The 16,903-nt window shown below is 46.1% G+C and overlaps 1 protein-coding gene across 1 annotated transcript in view; it reads left to right on the forward strand.

Moving 5' to 3' along the window:
- Positions 1-16,903, forward strand: part of DAAM1 (dishevelled associated activator of morphogenesis 1) — a 94,469-nt gene that overhangs the window by 41,452 nt on the left and 36,114 nt on the right. Inside the window, exon 4 of the mRNA XM_054161714.1 lies at positions 10,667-10,756. Coding sequence (XP_054017689.1) covers positions 10,667-10,756 — 90 coding nt within the window. The remainder of the gene's footprint in view (positions 1-10,666; positions 10,757-16,903) is intronic.

Raw genomic sequence — 16,903 nt, forward strand, 5'->3', positions numbered from 1 at the left:
TCCTCCCAGAGGAACCTTTTCTCTTGCCCTTCCTTTCTCCGTGCCTGGACTGAATGGGTTTTCATCAGGGTATTGTTGGGACGTCGCTCAAACAGGCACTGGCCCCATCTGAAAGGCTTTTCTTTGTCTGCTGTCCTGCTGGGGCTCTGGCCAGGCTCAGCCACCCAGGCTGGAGCAGGTGCTGGCAGGGAGGTACAGACAAAAGCAGGATATTTCAGGAAGGTTTCCCAGTTTGCAGCTCCCTTGACTGGGACGAGGCTTAGCAATTTCATGCAGCTCTCCTTGGACTGACACCGGTGCATCCCACTAGCTCAGGTCGGTGATGTTTGCTTCCTGGGTCCTGTGTGGTGCTATGGTACCCTTCAAGCAACATCCATCAGATTTAAGCCATCAGTCCTCCTCTGCACATCAGGAGGATCGATGTGTCATGGGGCTGCTCAGCCCCAGCAGAGGGAAATAGCTGGGGCTGCACGAGCTGCCTGCGAACCAAGAGAACAAAGCTGTGCCATCTGCCACAGCTTCTTTCAAGAGGCTCCTGCGTATCCAGGCTAACAATACAGCGTTTCTTCAAAGGCTGAAATCTTGCTTGCATGCTCAGAGAAAGCACTTGCAAAGCTCCCACATAATGGTGCCATATGGTAGATCTTGCCATAACAATCCTCCTTATTTTCTTCCAGCAACTAGACTTTCCACCAGATGGGTAAATGACTGATGTCCTTTATATCTGCTTAACACTTCTTGTCACTCTGAGGTTTGTAATGAAACGCTTTGTGTGTGGTGCTGTGCATTGGCCCCATAGGACATGAGCTGGCAAGGGGGTGGAGGCACAGGGCGATTGAATGGTTTGGTCTGGAGAAGGCAGCAGGAGCCCCAGCATGACCCAGGACCTCTTTGCAGGCTCTTTTCCCAGTGTGGCAGGTCACAGCAGCATCTCCATGCCAGCAGTTTGTGAGTGATGCTCCAGCAGCTCTTCAGACTGCCTGGATGCTTGAAGAGGCTGCTGGATCCAGCATGGCTTTGCTTGTCCCTGGAATATGAGATGCTGCCTCTCCCTGGTCCCACACCTCATTCCCAGCCTGTTTCTTCACCAGCAGAGTGAAGGGCTCAGAGGAGGTGCTTCTCCAGCTACTCATCAGGGCTCATCCTCCCAAACACATGGGCTTTGAGGAAGTCCCATTTACTGATACTTACGGGGCTCCTCAGACTTTTCACCTCCAACTTGTCTTTAGCAATACAGAAGATATCAGAAGAGCCTCTGGGTAGCCCTGTGTCCCACTCATGGTGGGTAGCAGCTTGTGTTTAGCCTGTAAAACCAAACCATGGTAACCTTTCTTGGTTCCTCTGCCCAGACATCAACAGGTCTTAAGAGACCTGGGGAGGTGATGCTGGGAGATGAGTGGGTGCTGACTGTGCAGTGTCCCCAGCCCAGCAGGCTCAGGAGGGCTACAGGCCTGTGTTCACTGATGTTGCACCATGTTAGTGACTGCATTCACTGGGATCTGCTGGAGGGGAGATGTGCACACATGGTCTCTGAAGTGCTGGGCTTTCTGCCTTCCCCTCCCGCAACGTGGAAGGCTGCTCTGTCCCTCCCTGCTGCTTTATGAAGTAGTGGAAACTTGGGAGCCTGGGGAACAAAGGAAAGGTCTCTGGCAGCTTTCAAGATTTATTACAGCATTTGTTTTTGTTGTACTTGGGGCAAGTAATGCATTTCATCAGAGCTGCTCTTTGGATGCTATCTGTTAGGAGATCCCATTGCAAAAATTAATTCTGTGTTGCCTTTGAAATGCTTCATGGTGGTCGGTCTGTGGCTCATGGTGTGGGGTGCTTGGGTAAGATGCTTCAAGCATAACTGTCCTGCAGAGCTGAGTCTTCCCACCCTCTCAGCATGCTGGGACAACTGCTGGTTTATGTGCAGCTCACATGGGGAGCAGAGGACAACCCCAATGTGAGGAGCAGGTGGTGGTGTGGTCAGTGTGTGCACTGGTAGGTGTTAACGTCAGTGCTGGGTTGGTAACTCATTGCTAGTGATATCCAGTTGTATTTAGGAGCTGAAGTAATGTGCTTTCCCCCAGTTTCTAATCCAATAAGCAGAAAGTATGAGGGTTTGGGCCTTGCAGAACAACATGGCTTTTAAATAACAGCTGAGCTGAGTGAAACAACAAGCTGAGTAAAAGCCAAGCTTTGCATTTCATGCTTGCAGGTCAGCTGTTGTTTTTCATTGTCTGGTCTTTGCAGCATCAAGGACTTCAGGATTTTGAGAACCATTGAAGAGTGGCCAAAGCCATTTTCCTCTATGTCTGCAAAGGAGAGTGTGCAGTTGGTACCCAGAAAAAAAAATGTTTACAATAGCCCTTGTGTCATGGGCAGAACACCACTTTCTGCAGAGTCTGTCCAGGGCCAGACGCACAGCATGGGGCTGCTGACCCCATCCCACCACCATCTCCAAAGACCAAGCTCTCCTGAGCTTATGAGTCACTTCTAAAGAAGAAAACCAACTGATCTGGCAATATCTGCTTTTAAGTTCACGCTGCAAGGAGCCATGTGGACATTTTAGCAGGCTTCCCAGGTTCTGCTCGTTAGATACAAACAGCCTGGATCTGCCACACTCCTGTCACAGTCCACTGCACATGGTGCTTCTTTTTGTCACCTCATGCCACAACATCTTCACAGATAATCTCACAGATACTCTCTTAAATGTGTATTTTGATAACTGAGTATCTGATATGGAAGTTACACACCTACCTGATGAGAAAGTAGGAATTTTCTGCCTACACGTGTTCCACCAACCTGAATGAAGTAATTCAGCAAGGAACACTGTTTCAGCTGAAGCATTCATATAATTGCAGTATCTGTTACAGCTACAAACTAGTGTGGGGACTTGCCCAAAACTGCACTGTCCCCGACCTGTAATTTTACAAAGGAGCCGTGTTACAGCACAATGTGAACCCCAGCTGAAGGCAGAGAGCACATAAGAAACCCCTTTGTTTCCAGAAGTGCAGCTGAAGTGGAAAAATTATATGGTCTACCTGCTAAATGCTTTCCACTTTGCACTTCGTAAAACAGGAGGCCACGTCCCTGGGAGGTGCCTGGGCAGCTCATTCTGTAACGCTTCAGTGACCTTAATTGGGCCATTTAGGTTTTTGACTTGCATCGGCTCCAAGTATTTCTGGCACAGGTGGCCACAGAGGGTACCAGCCCCACTGGATGTAGCATCTCCTCTAGTAGTGGTCTTCCCCTTCCTGATTACTTAAAGACTGGGTGGTGTTGCTGGAGTTATGGTCAGGATTGAGCATCACATGGGTTGTGCTTCATCACCAACCTTAGCAGGAAGTGTTTCTGCTGAGAATAGCCGGTACTTGCCTCGTATCCATTTGCAGATGCAAATGAAAGCTGCTGTAGTACCTGTTGCTGGCAGACTCTTGGCATTGCCTGGTGTACAAACACCACCAAGGTTGGCTTTTGGCAGATGAGGCTTTCTGCAACCTTGCAGGATCTTGCCTGAATGCCCAGTTGTCCTAATGCCCATCAACTCCAGTATTCAAGTCAATACTGTTATCTGTGGTCACCAGCTTCCTTTCCCTGACACCACCTAACCTCTATGAGCCCATCTGATGTCTGCTTGTAACAGACACCTTACTGGATGTCAAAACTGGGTCAGAAATTGACTCCTCACAGGGTGATTCTCTGGTTTACACCTGATTACATTTTTAAAAAGTACTTTAGGATGCCAGGTGTGACTAAAACCAGGGTTGTATAGAAATGAGGACCACTTGTATGGTATGCATAGGTATGCAGGGAGTCTATTTCCATCTTACATTGTCCGTCATCATCAGGCTGTACCTGGCTCCTGCTTCCCTCTGCTGCATCTTTCAGGTGACACAAACAACGTGGTAAATGTTTGGAAGCTTTAACATTCAAGCTGATGTGGGGCTTTGCAGTCTCTAATTCTCATCCAGCCCCTTTGTGAAGCCCTTCCCATTTGGGGGAACCTTGGTGGAGTTTAGCCCCAGACCTACATGAGCAACCCTGTCAGACTGGGGACATCTGAAGCCACACTTGAATTATTGGTTTGACTTGGACTTCAGTAACTCTGAGAGATGTCAGCAGTGGAGGCGGTAGCTAAAAACTGATTGAAAAGGAAGCTACTTCTTTGAGTCTGTAGATAGGTGGAAAACCCACATCCTAAATCTGCTTATTTATTTGCCAACTCTGTGCTTTATTGGTGGGTGCACCTCCAACCGCAAAGGAGAGTCATGTCCAGCTGTGGCTGACTTGAATGTAATCCATTTTAGCAATCAGAGTAATAAATAATGGGCTGATACATCTTCTGTCTTTGGTTTCAGTGTTTATGTACAATTGTGTGGAAAAAGCATGCTGGTCATCCACCTGCAGGGCTTCTGGATCTGAGACTGCTCTTCGGGATAAAATTGTGTAGCTCAATAGCTCAGGCAGTGAAAGAGCCCTCTGGTAATTAAAATGGGGGAAAGGTTTTCCAGATGATGTTGGTGAAAAGGTCACAGAAGACTAAGCTCAATAAATAAATAAATAAATAAGCACATAGTTCTATATTACAAAAACAAAGGAAAAGATTAAGAAACCTAAGTGGATCCTTCTCTTTTAAAATACACTACTACTGGAATATGAACACCTTAAAGACCTTTAGCCTATTAAAATAACAAACTAAACAATATTAAATTGTTACAATATTAAATAGTTACACATTGCCTCAGTTAGATGTCTGAACTGATGGAAATGTGAACCAGCTGCAGCTGAAGTTTATTGAAGAGCTAAATCACCTATTGATGGCCATAATCTCCTGTAGAAGAAGAAAGGGAGATGTATTTTATTTTTGTCTGTCCAATGCATTCAAGTCAGTAACTGAAAGCTGCAGAGCAGGGTGGATTGGGGTTTTTTCTCTTCTAATCTGGGACTGAAAATTCCATGTGGGAGGAGGTTGAATAGTCATAAGCGTTTCGAAGTGCTTACAGGCTGCTCTTTGTTGCTGCTCGTTCCCTTCTTGTAAGCAATTTCCTTTATCCAAAAAATTAATTATGTGATAAAGGTGGTAAAGGCAGAATTAATAAAAATCCTCTGCCTGTTATGCTTATTCATTAAGAAATATAAATAGTTGATTTTTGTTCCAGTTCTGTAGTTTCAGCTGCAGGTTGTCATGGGTAAATTAAAAATACACAGTGATAATGTTGGCTGGAGTTGTTTCGTCTGAGGGCTTGCTTTTTAGTTCTCAGGGTAAAAAAGATGTGTGCTAGGGAGGAGGTATTTTTATTACTCATGCAAAACTAAAAGGCTTTATTCACTACCTATTAAAAAGAAAATAGCTAAGGTAAATCTGCATACGCCGAGAATTGTAATTGCCTGAATGAATGTTGCAGACTGAGGAGCAGGAGGCATATGAAGGCGGTGGCTGTCTGCACTGTAACAGCCACTGATTAATAAGTCTGTTTCTGCAGGAAAACCGTTTAAAAAGAAAACCAGGAGCTAAGTAAGATCGAGTTGGAGGTGGAGGTAAATTGCTGTTAGGGCTGGCAGTGGTGGGCAGGCAGCTGCCCAGCTGGCCATGTGGGCAGCGCCTCATGCAGTGGAAGTAGATTAGATGAGGTACAGGGTGGAAAAATGCCGATTGCCATTTCCCTTGACGCTGCAGCCTTCTGGGGTAAATCAAATTGATGAACTTGGAAAAGAATGCCTGGAAGAGAGTGAAAAAGAGATATGACGCCTGAGAAAGGAAGCTGATGCAGGCTTCAACAGGCCATTATTTATTTATTTTGTAACTCCCATGCTGTACCACTTATTTCTTTTCTTTTCTTTTCTTTTCTTTTCTTTTCTTTTCTTTTCTTTTCTTTTCTTTTCTTTTCTTTTCTTTTCTTTTCTTTTCTTTTCTTTTCTTTTCTTTTCTTTTCTTTTCTTTTCTTTTCTTTTCTTTTCTTTTCTTTTCTTTTCTTTTCTTTTCTTTTCTTTTCTTTTCTTTTCTTTTCTTTTCTTTTCTTTTCTTTTCTTTTCTTTTCTTTTCTTTTCTTTTCTTTTCCTTCTCTTCTCTTTTTTTCTTTTCTTATGCAGGAGCTCTTGCTTTTACATTCTGTAGTCTCACTGAAGTTTCTAAACTCTGCATCCATCCATCTGGAGTAAATTCACTTTGTCTTTTTTTTAATGGTCATTTATTGGTCCGGTGCTGTCTTGCCTGGCTCTGTGTATATACAGATGCACACATATCTGTGTATTTATAAATCCAGAACAAGCTAGCAAATTCAAAGTAGTTTTTATATCAGTTACAGCAATGAATGATCACTTTCTCTTCCTTGGTCTTCTCAAAGCATTACAGTTACACAATTTATCAGCCAGAAAGGTTCATTAGACTTAAAAGTTCTTCATCTATGTTCCTACAACCTCTGAAGATATTTTCAGTGTGCAGACCCCTGTATAGGGAATTGTCCTTACTCTCTACTCCTCAGCTACTTCTTTCAGAATGGTGTCCCATGGGACCTGTGGGATGTAGGGGAAGAACCTTTAATGGTTATGATGGGGTGTTGCAGACATGCGTGAGCAGCACATGGGCACATCCAACACCAAGAGCCCATCCTGGAGGTCATTTCTGAAGTCAAGAGACTTGCAGCAACCTGCTGGTTTCCTGCTGTTGCCCCCATTAAAGTGTGTAGCTCTCCACCCTTCAAAGATGATTATTAAAACATCTGCCATGGCATGGGAGAAGTGACTGGGACAGGAGCTTGCACTGAGGACCCTGCTGTGAATCTGGGTCTGGACTTGAGGCCTTTCTTTCTGAGAGGGTTAAACATTCTTCCAGAGGCAGTGCCTCTTTTTTTAGCTTGATCTGTCTTTGCCTTCAGCAAAGGGAGACTAGTGGCTGCTAGGTGTGGTTGAATCTCCCTCCTTGGAGATACTCAGAAGCCATCTGAACATGGTTCTGGGCAGTGGCTCCAGGTGGCCTTGCTTCATGATGGGGTTGTATCAGAGAACTTCCAGTGGCTTAGGTTCCTCATACCACCCAATTACCAGCTCAGGGAGATACAGACCATGGGAGCATCTCCTTCTGGGCACTGCTCTGTGTTCTCTAAGGGGAAGGTGTAGATCACCTGATAAAAACTTGTTTGGCCCATGAGATTGTGCTCACAGCATGCTGAGCTGAGACATATGTTTATAAGGTAGCTTTAAAATGGTGTGGGATTGCCTTCACTGAAGCTTATGCTGTACTCAGAGAGAGGGGGAGGTTTGCATGGCTTGAGCAGAGACTTGTCAGCAAAGCGCGTTGTAGAGAAGTATTTCACCTCCTAGAAAGAGCAAATATGCACTGACTCAAGTCTCCCTTGTGAGTTCTTTTTTAAATCATATTTGAATGAAGATTTAATGTGGAAACATGTTTCCTGATCTAAAGGTGAACAGTTTAACTGTATGGGATAAATATTTGAGAGTAGTGTATCTCTTTCCAGTAAAAACACTCTGAGCAGAGACTTCCTTTTGGTAGCAAAATGAGGCTGTTGTTTTATGTACCTCTGACCTGATTAAAAAAAAATATTTAAAACAGCAAAGCTGGCAGATCTTGCCATGGGAGGCAGCCAGGTGGAAGGGACAGAACTGTGAAAGATGAGGCTGAAGTGAGGAGTGAGGGCTGCAGAAATGTTGGATACCAACCCAACAGTTACCTTCTCACTCTTAAATAGCTGGCAAGATTGCATGCTGTAGTGGGAGTGCATGTCTTGCAAATGGCCTATAAAATTAATTGCTAGTTAGAATCACCTAATTGTCAGGCTCATGATTATTAATTGAAGGCACATAGGGGTTTGAGGTTGTGCACAGCTTCTCTTCTGCACTACAGCTCCTCTGTGCTCTTGCTGAAGGCTTTGTCAGAGATGTTTGTATGGTGATCTGTGAGCCCCCAGGAAATGGCTGATATTTCCATCTTCTCTTCACCTTTTGGAGTTTGAAGGGCAGTTTCTGAGAAGCCTGCTTGGGGCCAAGGAGTACTGAGATACTCATCAGAGAGCATAAGCAAAGGGCTGGAGGTGGAAACAGGAATCCCCATACAGATAAAACCAGCAAGACTTGACTCTTCACGGTTAAGCTGCTGTTAAAACTCAGAATAACAGTCATTAGTCACTGTTTGATTGTGAGAATTTTCATATTCCCTGGGTGCCACATATTATTTATTCAAATACCTCTCCCAAGCATCCTACAAGATATCATTAGGTAGGTGTTGAGTGATGCAGGGAACATGGTAGGGCCAGGCCACAATGAAATGTACTGTGTGGGGCTCAGAAGCATTTCTGCACCTTTTTTGGATGTGTTTGCACATTGTCATATGCCAGCACCTAGTATGTTCCTCTGCTTTATCCCTTCTTGCTCCTGTGTAGGCTTTAGCTCAGCTCAGATATTTTTTTTTCTTGGTACATAAATCTTCATGTTTACACAAGTTATATTTTTAGCATATGGGTATTTTGAAAGATTCAATAAATATTTATCTAAGAACCTAATGTGTGTGGCTGGTGCTTTCCTGCCTGAAGCTCAGGTTCACATGGCAGGGAGGCAGTGTTGCAGTGGAAGCACTTTCCTGTGCTCACTCAAACCCTCACCACAGAGATAAATGTTCATCAGGAGACCCTTGTCCCCTCCCACACTCCTAGATGTACTTTTCCAAAGAGCAGAATTTCAGCTAGGACCCTGTATCAGCTGTCATCCTGTTGGCAACCTTTAGACCTGCAGAATTGGGACTGAAGCAAAGTTTAAGTCTCTGACAGGTTGGTAGCCCATGGGAATAATGATGAAGGACATCAAGTGCAGTTTACATTTTGAGTCATGGAAGGGTGATGAGACTTGCCCAAGGCTGGGGAGGACACTGGATATTAATCTGTGACTTCCCAAATTGTAAGGACATGGGGAAGTTTGAAATTGGCACTCATTGGAGGAGTCCCTAAGCCAGGTTCTCCTCCTTGTGTGCAAGGGAAGGAGAGATGTATCAGGTTGGGCTCAGGTGTCAGGGCAGCTTGTTAATTTCTGTTGTAAGGATGTCAAACAAGTCTGCTTCCAGAAGTTCCCTAACATCAGCTTAGTGCAGCACAGTGGTTGAAGAGTCAGTCAATAATGGGGGTGGGGAAAATCAGGAGGAAGCAAAGCTCCTCCATGCGTATGTAATGGAAAAAGCTTCACAACACTTATCCTTTTGAGGAGTAATTTCATTGAGAAGTGAAATCAATACCTGAAGGCAATGTATAACCCTTTCTGAGATGATCAGGACTGTTAGCAGCCCTCTAACAGTTGTGCTGGAGGTTCCTTTGGTTTGGGTTACAAGGTAGCTTTCCTTGCCTACTGGGTGCAATAAGAGCTTTTGATTGTATGAATTTCTTCATGGCCTGCAGGCTTTCTGATGCAGGGACCCATCTTTCCTCATAGGCATCTTGCTCAGACATCACCAAATGGAGCTTTTACTTTTGATTTGGGTACCAGGGGCTACAAGCTTTATTTGATAAGCATTATTATTCAGGCAGGAAAAGTTTAATGTGTCTCCATGTGTTGTGTGTTGGTTTTTCTGTGATTGTTTTTTAATTGCTGAAATTAAATGTGTAATCTTTCATGGGGATGCTCCTACTTGAATCTACTGAGTGGGATGAGTTGGCTGGGAGCCATAGACTCCATCGACCCTCTGCAGCATCTCCAGCGTTCCCATTGCTGCACCAACACCCCTCCGGCGTGAGGATTGTCATTAGCAGTGATGATTTTAAGAGACATCCATGCTTGTAAGATCAATGTTGGCTTCAGCAACAAGCCTCCCAGCCCTGCCTGAATGTTTTATTTAGTTCTCTGATAAAAGCTTTGACCTACATCTAGCACCGGGAAGCGATGAGGCTTTGATAATACTCAGGCCTCCCAGTGGAGGGCATGCTGCTAACCAAGCCTCCAAGTTGAAAATGGATGTGCCCTTTAAAATAACATCAGATAAACCAATAAAGGATTCAGTCAGTAAACAGCTTTATCTCTGCCAGGCAATACATAGTCCGCTTTTGATGGAGACGATGTAACACTTTGCAAACTGCAGATGTTAGGAAGAGAGCTTTCTATTTTTAATTATAGGAAAACAAACCAAACCCACCCACCCCAAAAAAAACCCAAACCAAACAAAACCCCACAGTTTTTGATGATTTGAGAGTGTCAGTGATAGAAATCAGCTAGACCACTTGCAGTGCTCAGTGAAACAGTTTGTGGTGGTAAAAAAGAAAAGTCCTGTTTGAATTGCAGTATGTGTTTTAGATGCAGTCTGTCAGCTGGAGCTCACAATCCTCTGTGTGAGGCCACCTTACAGGAGCTGTAATGGCTTCATGGATGTCCTCTCTAAAACACTTGATGCTTTTAACAGCAAGGCATAAAGGCAACGTCCAGGAGGAGTGAGGCAGGGGAGATTGCAGCCCCATCCTCCCAGCAGCCAACTGCAGGCCAAGAGTCAGGGGCAGGTCAGCAACAGTAGGATGAGAATTAGCATCATTGCCCTGACAAATTGATAGTCACGGGGTGATGCTGTGGAAGCATCACAGCACTGTGCTATAGCTCCACACTGATTTATGTTTCTTATCTGGGGGTTCCATCTGTGCTATTACCCGTTTGTGTACTCACGTTGCATGTTTTGTGGTTTTCTTCCCCTTCCCAGGATGAACTTGACCTCACAGACAAGCACAGGGAGGCCATGTTCGCCCTGCCGGCAGAGAAGAAGTGGCAAATCTACTGCAGCAAGAAGAAGGTAACAAGGTCTACCCATGCTGTGTTTCGGGGCTGAGTCCTTCCCTTCCATGGAGGGTGGGGAGGAACACAGCTTCCTCAGGATGCCAAGTGGTATTTGGGGTGTTGCAGAGTGGCATTTGGAGTGTTGCAGAAATGCATCTGTTCCCTGGGAAAGCAAGGGCAACCAGTGAGGTCTTCAGTCTCCAAAATGTACAGCTCTTCCTTCTGAGTACATTCAGGCTGGGCAAGGTGCCCCTGTACCCTGCACTGGTGTCCCCACCCTGTGCTCATCTCTGCCAGTACAAGCAAGGCCTTGTGGTGCTGTTTTGACCACTGAGGTTGGCATTGTGGCAGCAGGGGAAGGGAGCTTCCTGGTCGCTGATTCTCATGGCCCTGTTCTTCATTGCTGATATATGGGGGCCTGATTACAGCCTGTCCAAAAGCCTCTCCCTCCCCTGGCTTTCCAGTTGGCTGCCATCAAACAAGCTTGGGTGCCACTTTGTCCTCCCACCAACTTTTCCCAGTGGATGGCACAAGCGACAAGTAATGCTGGAGAATCCATGCCTCTGCATCTCAACCTGCAGGAGCTTTAACCCAGTGGTATGGAGGTTGCTTTTAGGGTGAAGCTGTATCAGCCCTGGGACAATGAAAGGCTATAGGCTCAGGATTGTAACTGAGATGTCTCTGATAAGAGGGTTCATGTGAGTTGCTGATCTGCCTGCTGGGCTCCCAGTGTGATGTGTCCTCTCTGCAATGTTGCCCTTGTTGCTGCATTTCTCAAGCTGAAAACATGAATGGATATCTTCCCAGTGCTGAGATACACTGATGTTTGCTTTTGCTCCTTGGGACATGCAGCCTGAGTGGCCTGGGGTACCAGGGGCTGATAGCCTTTGAGGAGGCCAAAATCACTCTTTTTTTTCCACAGTACACTGGTGATATTTGCCCATGTGTGTTGGCACAGGGGTTGCTTTATGGTGAGAGTTTCCTTCACAGCCTTGGCTAAGGCAGGCATCTTGTGGGAGGTACTGCCATGTGGAGAAATGGAGCAAAAATCCTCAGTGTCAAAACCAGATGAAGGATGCTGGGGCCTGCAAGGGAAATGCCATGAGTTGGGGGCATGGACCTGTTTTAGCAGGTCCAGACGACACCATAAAAATTATGAGAGGGCTGGAACACCTCTGCTGAGAAAGTTTGGATTGATCACTGAGCACCCTGATCTAGTTGCAGATGTCTTTCCACATTGTAGAGGATTTGGACTAGATGACCTTTAAAGGTCCCTTCCAATCCAAACTGTTCTATGAGACTGTGATTCAGTTCCCTAATTTGGTGATGTGTCACCTAACTTGGCTGCAGGAGTTGGCTTGGAAGTGCTGGCGGTCGCCTGACCCACTTGAAGGGCACTCAGGGCCATTAATGCCTCTTTTCTCCTGCGGTAGCAATGGCACCAGATTTTCCATCTGTGTTTTAGGCCAAGAGCAGGCTTACCTTGCTCATGTAGGATTAAGTTTTAAGCCTCTCATAAATACCCCTGAAATCCCTGTATTATTGTGAGACAGAGGCCTGCCATGTCTGAGATTTAAATTGGAGGGGAGAAGAGATGTTAACAAATTGCAGGCACTGGTCTGAATCAGGAAGAAAATGGGCAGGGGATGATCATTGGTCACTGCCTGTCGGATAAGCGGCAATGTGCTCCAGCACATCTGGATAAGGGCAGGGAATGGAGACTTAAATCAAGCAAAGCCATGTAATTATTATTGTGAGTGGAGATTACATACTATCTAATCTCCTCAGGAATGGTTTAGATGGAGCTGATGGTGCCTTTTTCATGTGCCAGCACCTCCTTGTGCTCCTGATTTTAAAAAAACTGTGCTGAGAAACCCCTTGCTCCCAGGGTGTGTGGAAGGAGGGAACCACACAAGTGCCCTGTGGCATTCTCAGAGGTCCTTGGAGCAGGCACCCATACGAGGCTGGGTCTTAGCTGCTGTTCTGCTCTGGTCCTCATTCCTCTGACTCCTCTCAGCCACTCCTTCCCTGCTCATGATGCTGTCTCAGTGAGCTGCAAAGTGTACATGCCACTGATTTCTCTGATGGAGATATGCTGGTGGAGACACTTTTCTCCTGCTTTTGATTTAAAAATCAGCAAAAATGCATCAATGGAGATACCAGCAGTGGAGGAAACCAGGAATTATGTGAGCTGGAGAACATGTCTCTCTGCATGACAGACTCCAGGCAGTCTTGCTCCTCTGTGGTGAAGACTAGTAGGCAGGAGAGATGTTGGTCGATGTCCTAGTGATTCACAGCAAATCTTACTCATGTACCTATATTTTTATGAGGACAAATCACCTACAGTGTAACCTGGAGTTGAGGGCAGGGAGCTGGGCTTCTCCGGCTGAGAGCAGTAGCTAGGTTTTGGCCAGGGCAGTGGAGCTGCAGACAGGACAGGGCTTCTACCTCCCTGCCTTGGCTGCATGCTGGGTAGAAGTCCAAGATGTGTCGAAACCCTTTGGTCTGCCTGTATTGAATAACAAGTTGTCACTTGAGATGCCAGTAACACCCAGTTTCACCTGATGGATCCCAGGGGGCTTGCAAAGGTGACTGTCAATCACAGGCAGCTGCCTGACCTACCAAGGATCCAGAATTGTACCCTGAGCAGTTTTTACTCTTTCCTCTGCTGCCAGTTTTGGCTTCTGTTTGAAAGAGACCATTAAGAGTCAGGTGACTGGTCAGACCTTGAGTCCAAAAGCCTCAATTTGGGGCATTCTTCATTTTCCCCAGTTTCCTGCTGGGTGCAGTGCTCCCAGCTGCAATCACAGAGACCAGTTGCAACAAGCTCTACTTTGAAAAAACAGTGCAAGCTGGGACAAAAACACTGCCCAGCCTTCTCCTGGAGGTTTTCCTCTAAAATTAGCTTTGCTGGGCTCCAAAATACCTTGCACTGTGGCTGTAGTCTGCACAGCCAGGGCACTCCGCTACTTCCACCAACAGCAAAGGTGTGCGCAGCATGGGAAGCATCTGAATATCTGTCCTTTCAGCATGTTTCCTGCTGCCCTGTGCCATTTCTGGTACCTTTGCTTTGCCATTGGCATCAATAGTCATACTTGGTTATGCAGAGCATATCACAGTTGTTGCACACTTTTATATACCCATGATAGTTAAGATTAGGTAAAAGGTGACCAAAAAGAGACATTATTGTGCTGGGTTGTCCTGGTAAGGCACTTGGCAGTACCTGGCCTTGTCAGTGCTTGTGAAAGGAAGTAAGGGAAAACCATCATATTTCCTTCCCTGGAATATTTCTCCCTGCCCTACAGCTCTGTATCCTGGTTTCTCTGCTCTGCAAGCATCTATTCTTAGCCCAGCCCACAGCACCAGCTTGGCAGAATGGATATTTTGTCCTCCCTGATTCTCCATCCATGGAGATGCTGCTGCCCTGACCCTGCTTAGAGCAGGGGGTTGCACTAGATGAATTCCTCATGGTCCAATCCCACTTGCATCACTATGGGATGATGAGGTGGGGTGGAGTGGGGCAGGCAGTGAGATAAAAAGCATCTTGTGATGGGGGTTTTGCAAGTCTGTCAGCAGCAACCCAAGCAGGCACGGAAGTCACCCACTCTAATGGCTATAATAAAACAGAGACATGTGAAAGTGGGGATCCATTAACAGCGGGATGAAATCTGCTTTTAGAAGTGGTATTTCTGGATGATGAGTCGTTTCATACCTCATCCCAAAATATTTCACTCCCTGCTGGCCCAGCTCTCCAGGAGAGGATATTGCTCGGAAGTGCAGGGAGGAAGCAGGAGGATTTCCAGCTTTACTGTTCCTTTGGCTGTGGGCTTGCTTCAGCGGAAAAGGGTGACTCAGGATGGCCTTTCTCAGGAGGCCACGCTCCAATGGGAGTTAATAATTAACACTTAATGCTTAGTCTGCAGCACCTCTTAATTGCAGGAGGTTTGGCTCCAGTCAGCCAATGTACATAACGTCAAGCTATTAAAGCAGCTCACTGGGGTATTTTTATGAGCCTTAAAATAGGGGTGGATAAGGGGTGTTCAGGCAGAAACTCAGCGTAAATAACTGGGTGGTGGCAACGGCCAGTTCATGCGAGTGCAGGGTCTGGCTCTGCCCCCATCCTTTATCACTCAGCAGAGCTGAGCATCTGTAAAGCTCGGGTGGGGAAAAAATGACCTGCATGGATGCCAAGTGATGCTGCATTCTTTAATCTGGTGTTGAAAAGCCTTTGGCATCACTAACGCTAGGTGCATAGCTCTCAGCAGTGTTAAGCTGTCCCTGGCAAGCAAGGCTTACATCTGAAATTTCATCAGACATCAGATATGAAACCAGGATCCTTTCGCATTAGGAGAAGGCAGCAATGGTGTGTTTGCAAAGGAAGAATGGGAAAAAATGTGATAAATAAGGAAATGAGTGGTTGCTTTCCAACCAACTCTTTTTCCTAGCCAGACAGCCTTTTTCCTCTCCATCTGTGCCTTCCACCCAGTCCCTCCAGAGAGCTTCACTTTCCAGCTCGCTCTTCCACTTGTAGCTCAGTCCAGCAGGTCGTTCAGGGGGCTAGTGTTTCCATCTACTTCCTTTATTTAAAAAACATCAATTATTAAAAAAACAATCATGCAAAAGGCTGGAGTAGCAGAACTAAGGGGAAGAGGTGACAAAGATGGCATGTGAGGGAAGGAGTTAAAAACATCTTGGTGTTTTGCTGTGCTCCTGGGTCAGCTGGGATGGATGAGAAATGTTTCATGGCTCCTGAGCATCCAAATATACCTGAGGTTTTTGCAGGAGCAGGTTGAAATATCATCTCAGGTGTCATTTTCTCGGGCTGACTGTGATCAAATACGCTGTTTGGATAGCTGGGGGTGTTCTTCCATAGGAAATGTTTATAGTTTTTATCTTTAAAGGTAATTCCCGTTTCAGTTCCAATCACAACACATTTTTGTTTAAGTGAGGGTTTTTTCCTTCTCGGGCCAAAAAATGCATCTGTTAGCAATCTTTTGGGATTTTAAAGCGAAGCTTTTCAAACAATGAACCAGCTGACTATGAAAGGCATCTGGCCATGCTATATTTGCTTACAGGGAGCAAATATATGCTGGGAAAAGCGCACAAGGATGTGTGTGTGTTTCTAGAGGGGAGGGTTTAGGAAGTATTAGTGTATGGAAAACCAGAGTGGTCTGGGACCCCAAGATCCCAACTCAGAGAAGAATCTGATGAAACTACAGCCCTTTGCCACATCACATCATGGGAAAGTGGCTTTAGCTGCATCGTTTAGCTTTTGTTGCAGGGATATCTGGGCTGCAGTGGGCCAAAACCTCCACCAGCACACACCTGGCAATGGTTCAGCCAGGTCAGCAGAGCTGGGCTGGATTGAAAGCTCCCCTGCAGGCTGTAGGCCTGTCAGTTTTAAAACCAACCACAATGCTGTGTGCTACTTTTTTGACCGTACAGACAGCAACCAGGTGGATCGTCCATGGCAGGAAGGGAGGGAGGGCATCCAGACATGATGGACTGTGAGCTGCTGCCAGCTTTCCCTTCTTTGGCCATTATGGGGTGGCAAGGAGGGGTGAGGAATGCTGTGCAAAATAAAAATGCAATCAGGAGTATGCTTAAAAATTAAGGGACTTGCTTCTGGTTTTGCAGCAGGTACTAACTGAAGAAGGTGGGGTTTTTAACCCCTTTCTGGAACTTTCCTGGTGTGAAGTTCTCCTGGGGCAGACCAGCCTTGCAGGTGGTACCAAGAGGGAGGTGAACCATCAGAGTCACAAGCAGTGTCATAGTGCCTCTCCAGGTTTTGCTTAGAGCTGGCTACTGCAAGCCAGTCCTTTCACCTTGAAGGTTCTAACCTGGTGCATTCAACATCAAGTGGGTGGAAAACCTAGCCAGCTGTCCTCTGAGGCCCACCGAGCAGCTTGAGATCTGTCACCACCACCACAGACTGCAGGAAGGAGGTTGCTGGATCAGCAACATCACCCAGAGGCTGGACCTCTGTAAGGAATTGCCAGAAGCTTGGTTTGGCTGTAAGAAAACACAGAGGATCTTCACAGGAAGCTTTCCCCACACTGTGAGAGGGACACACTCTGAGACAGAGTGCATTGCTCCTGGCATGCTCCAAGAATGCAGATTCCTGGAGGTCAAGAGTTCATGAAGATATTTACTCCTCACTGCC

The sequence above is a fragment of the Dryobates pubescens genome, chromosome 5 (assembly GCF_014839835.1).
Source record: "Dryobates pubescens isolate bDryPub1 chromosome 5, bDryPub1.pri, whole genome shotgun sequence".
Taxonomy (NCBI): Eukaryota; Metazoa; Chordata; class Aves; order Piciformes; family Picidae; genus Dryobates; species Dryobates pubescens.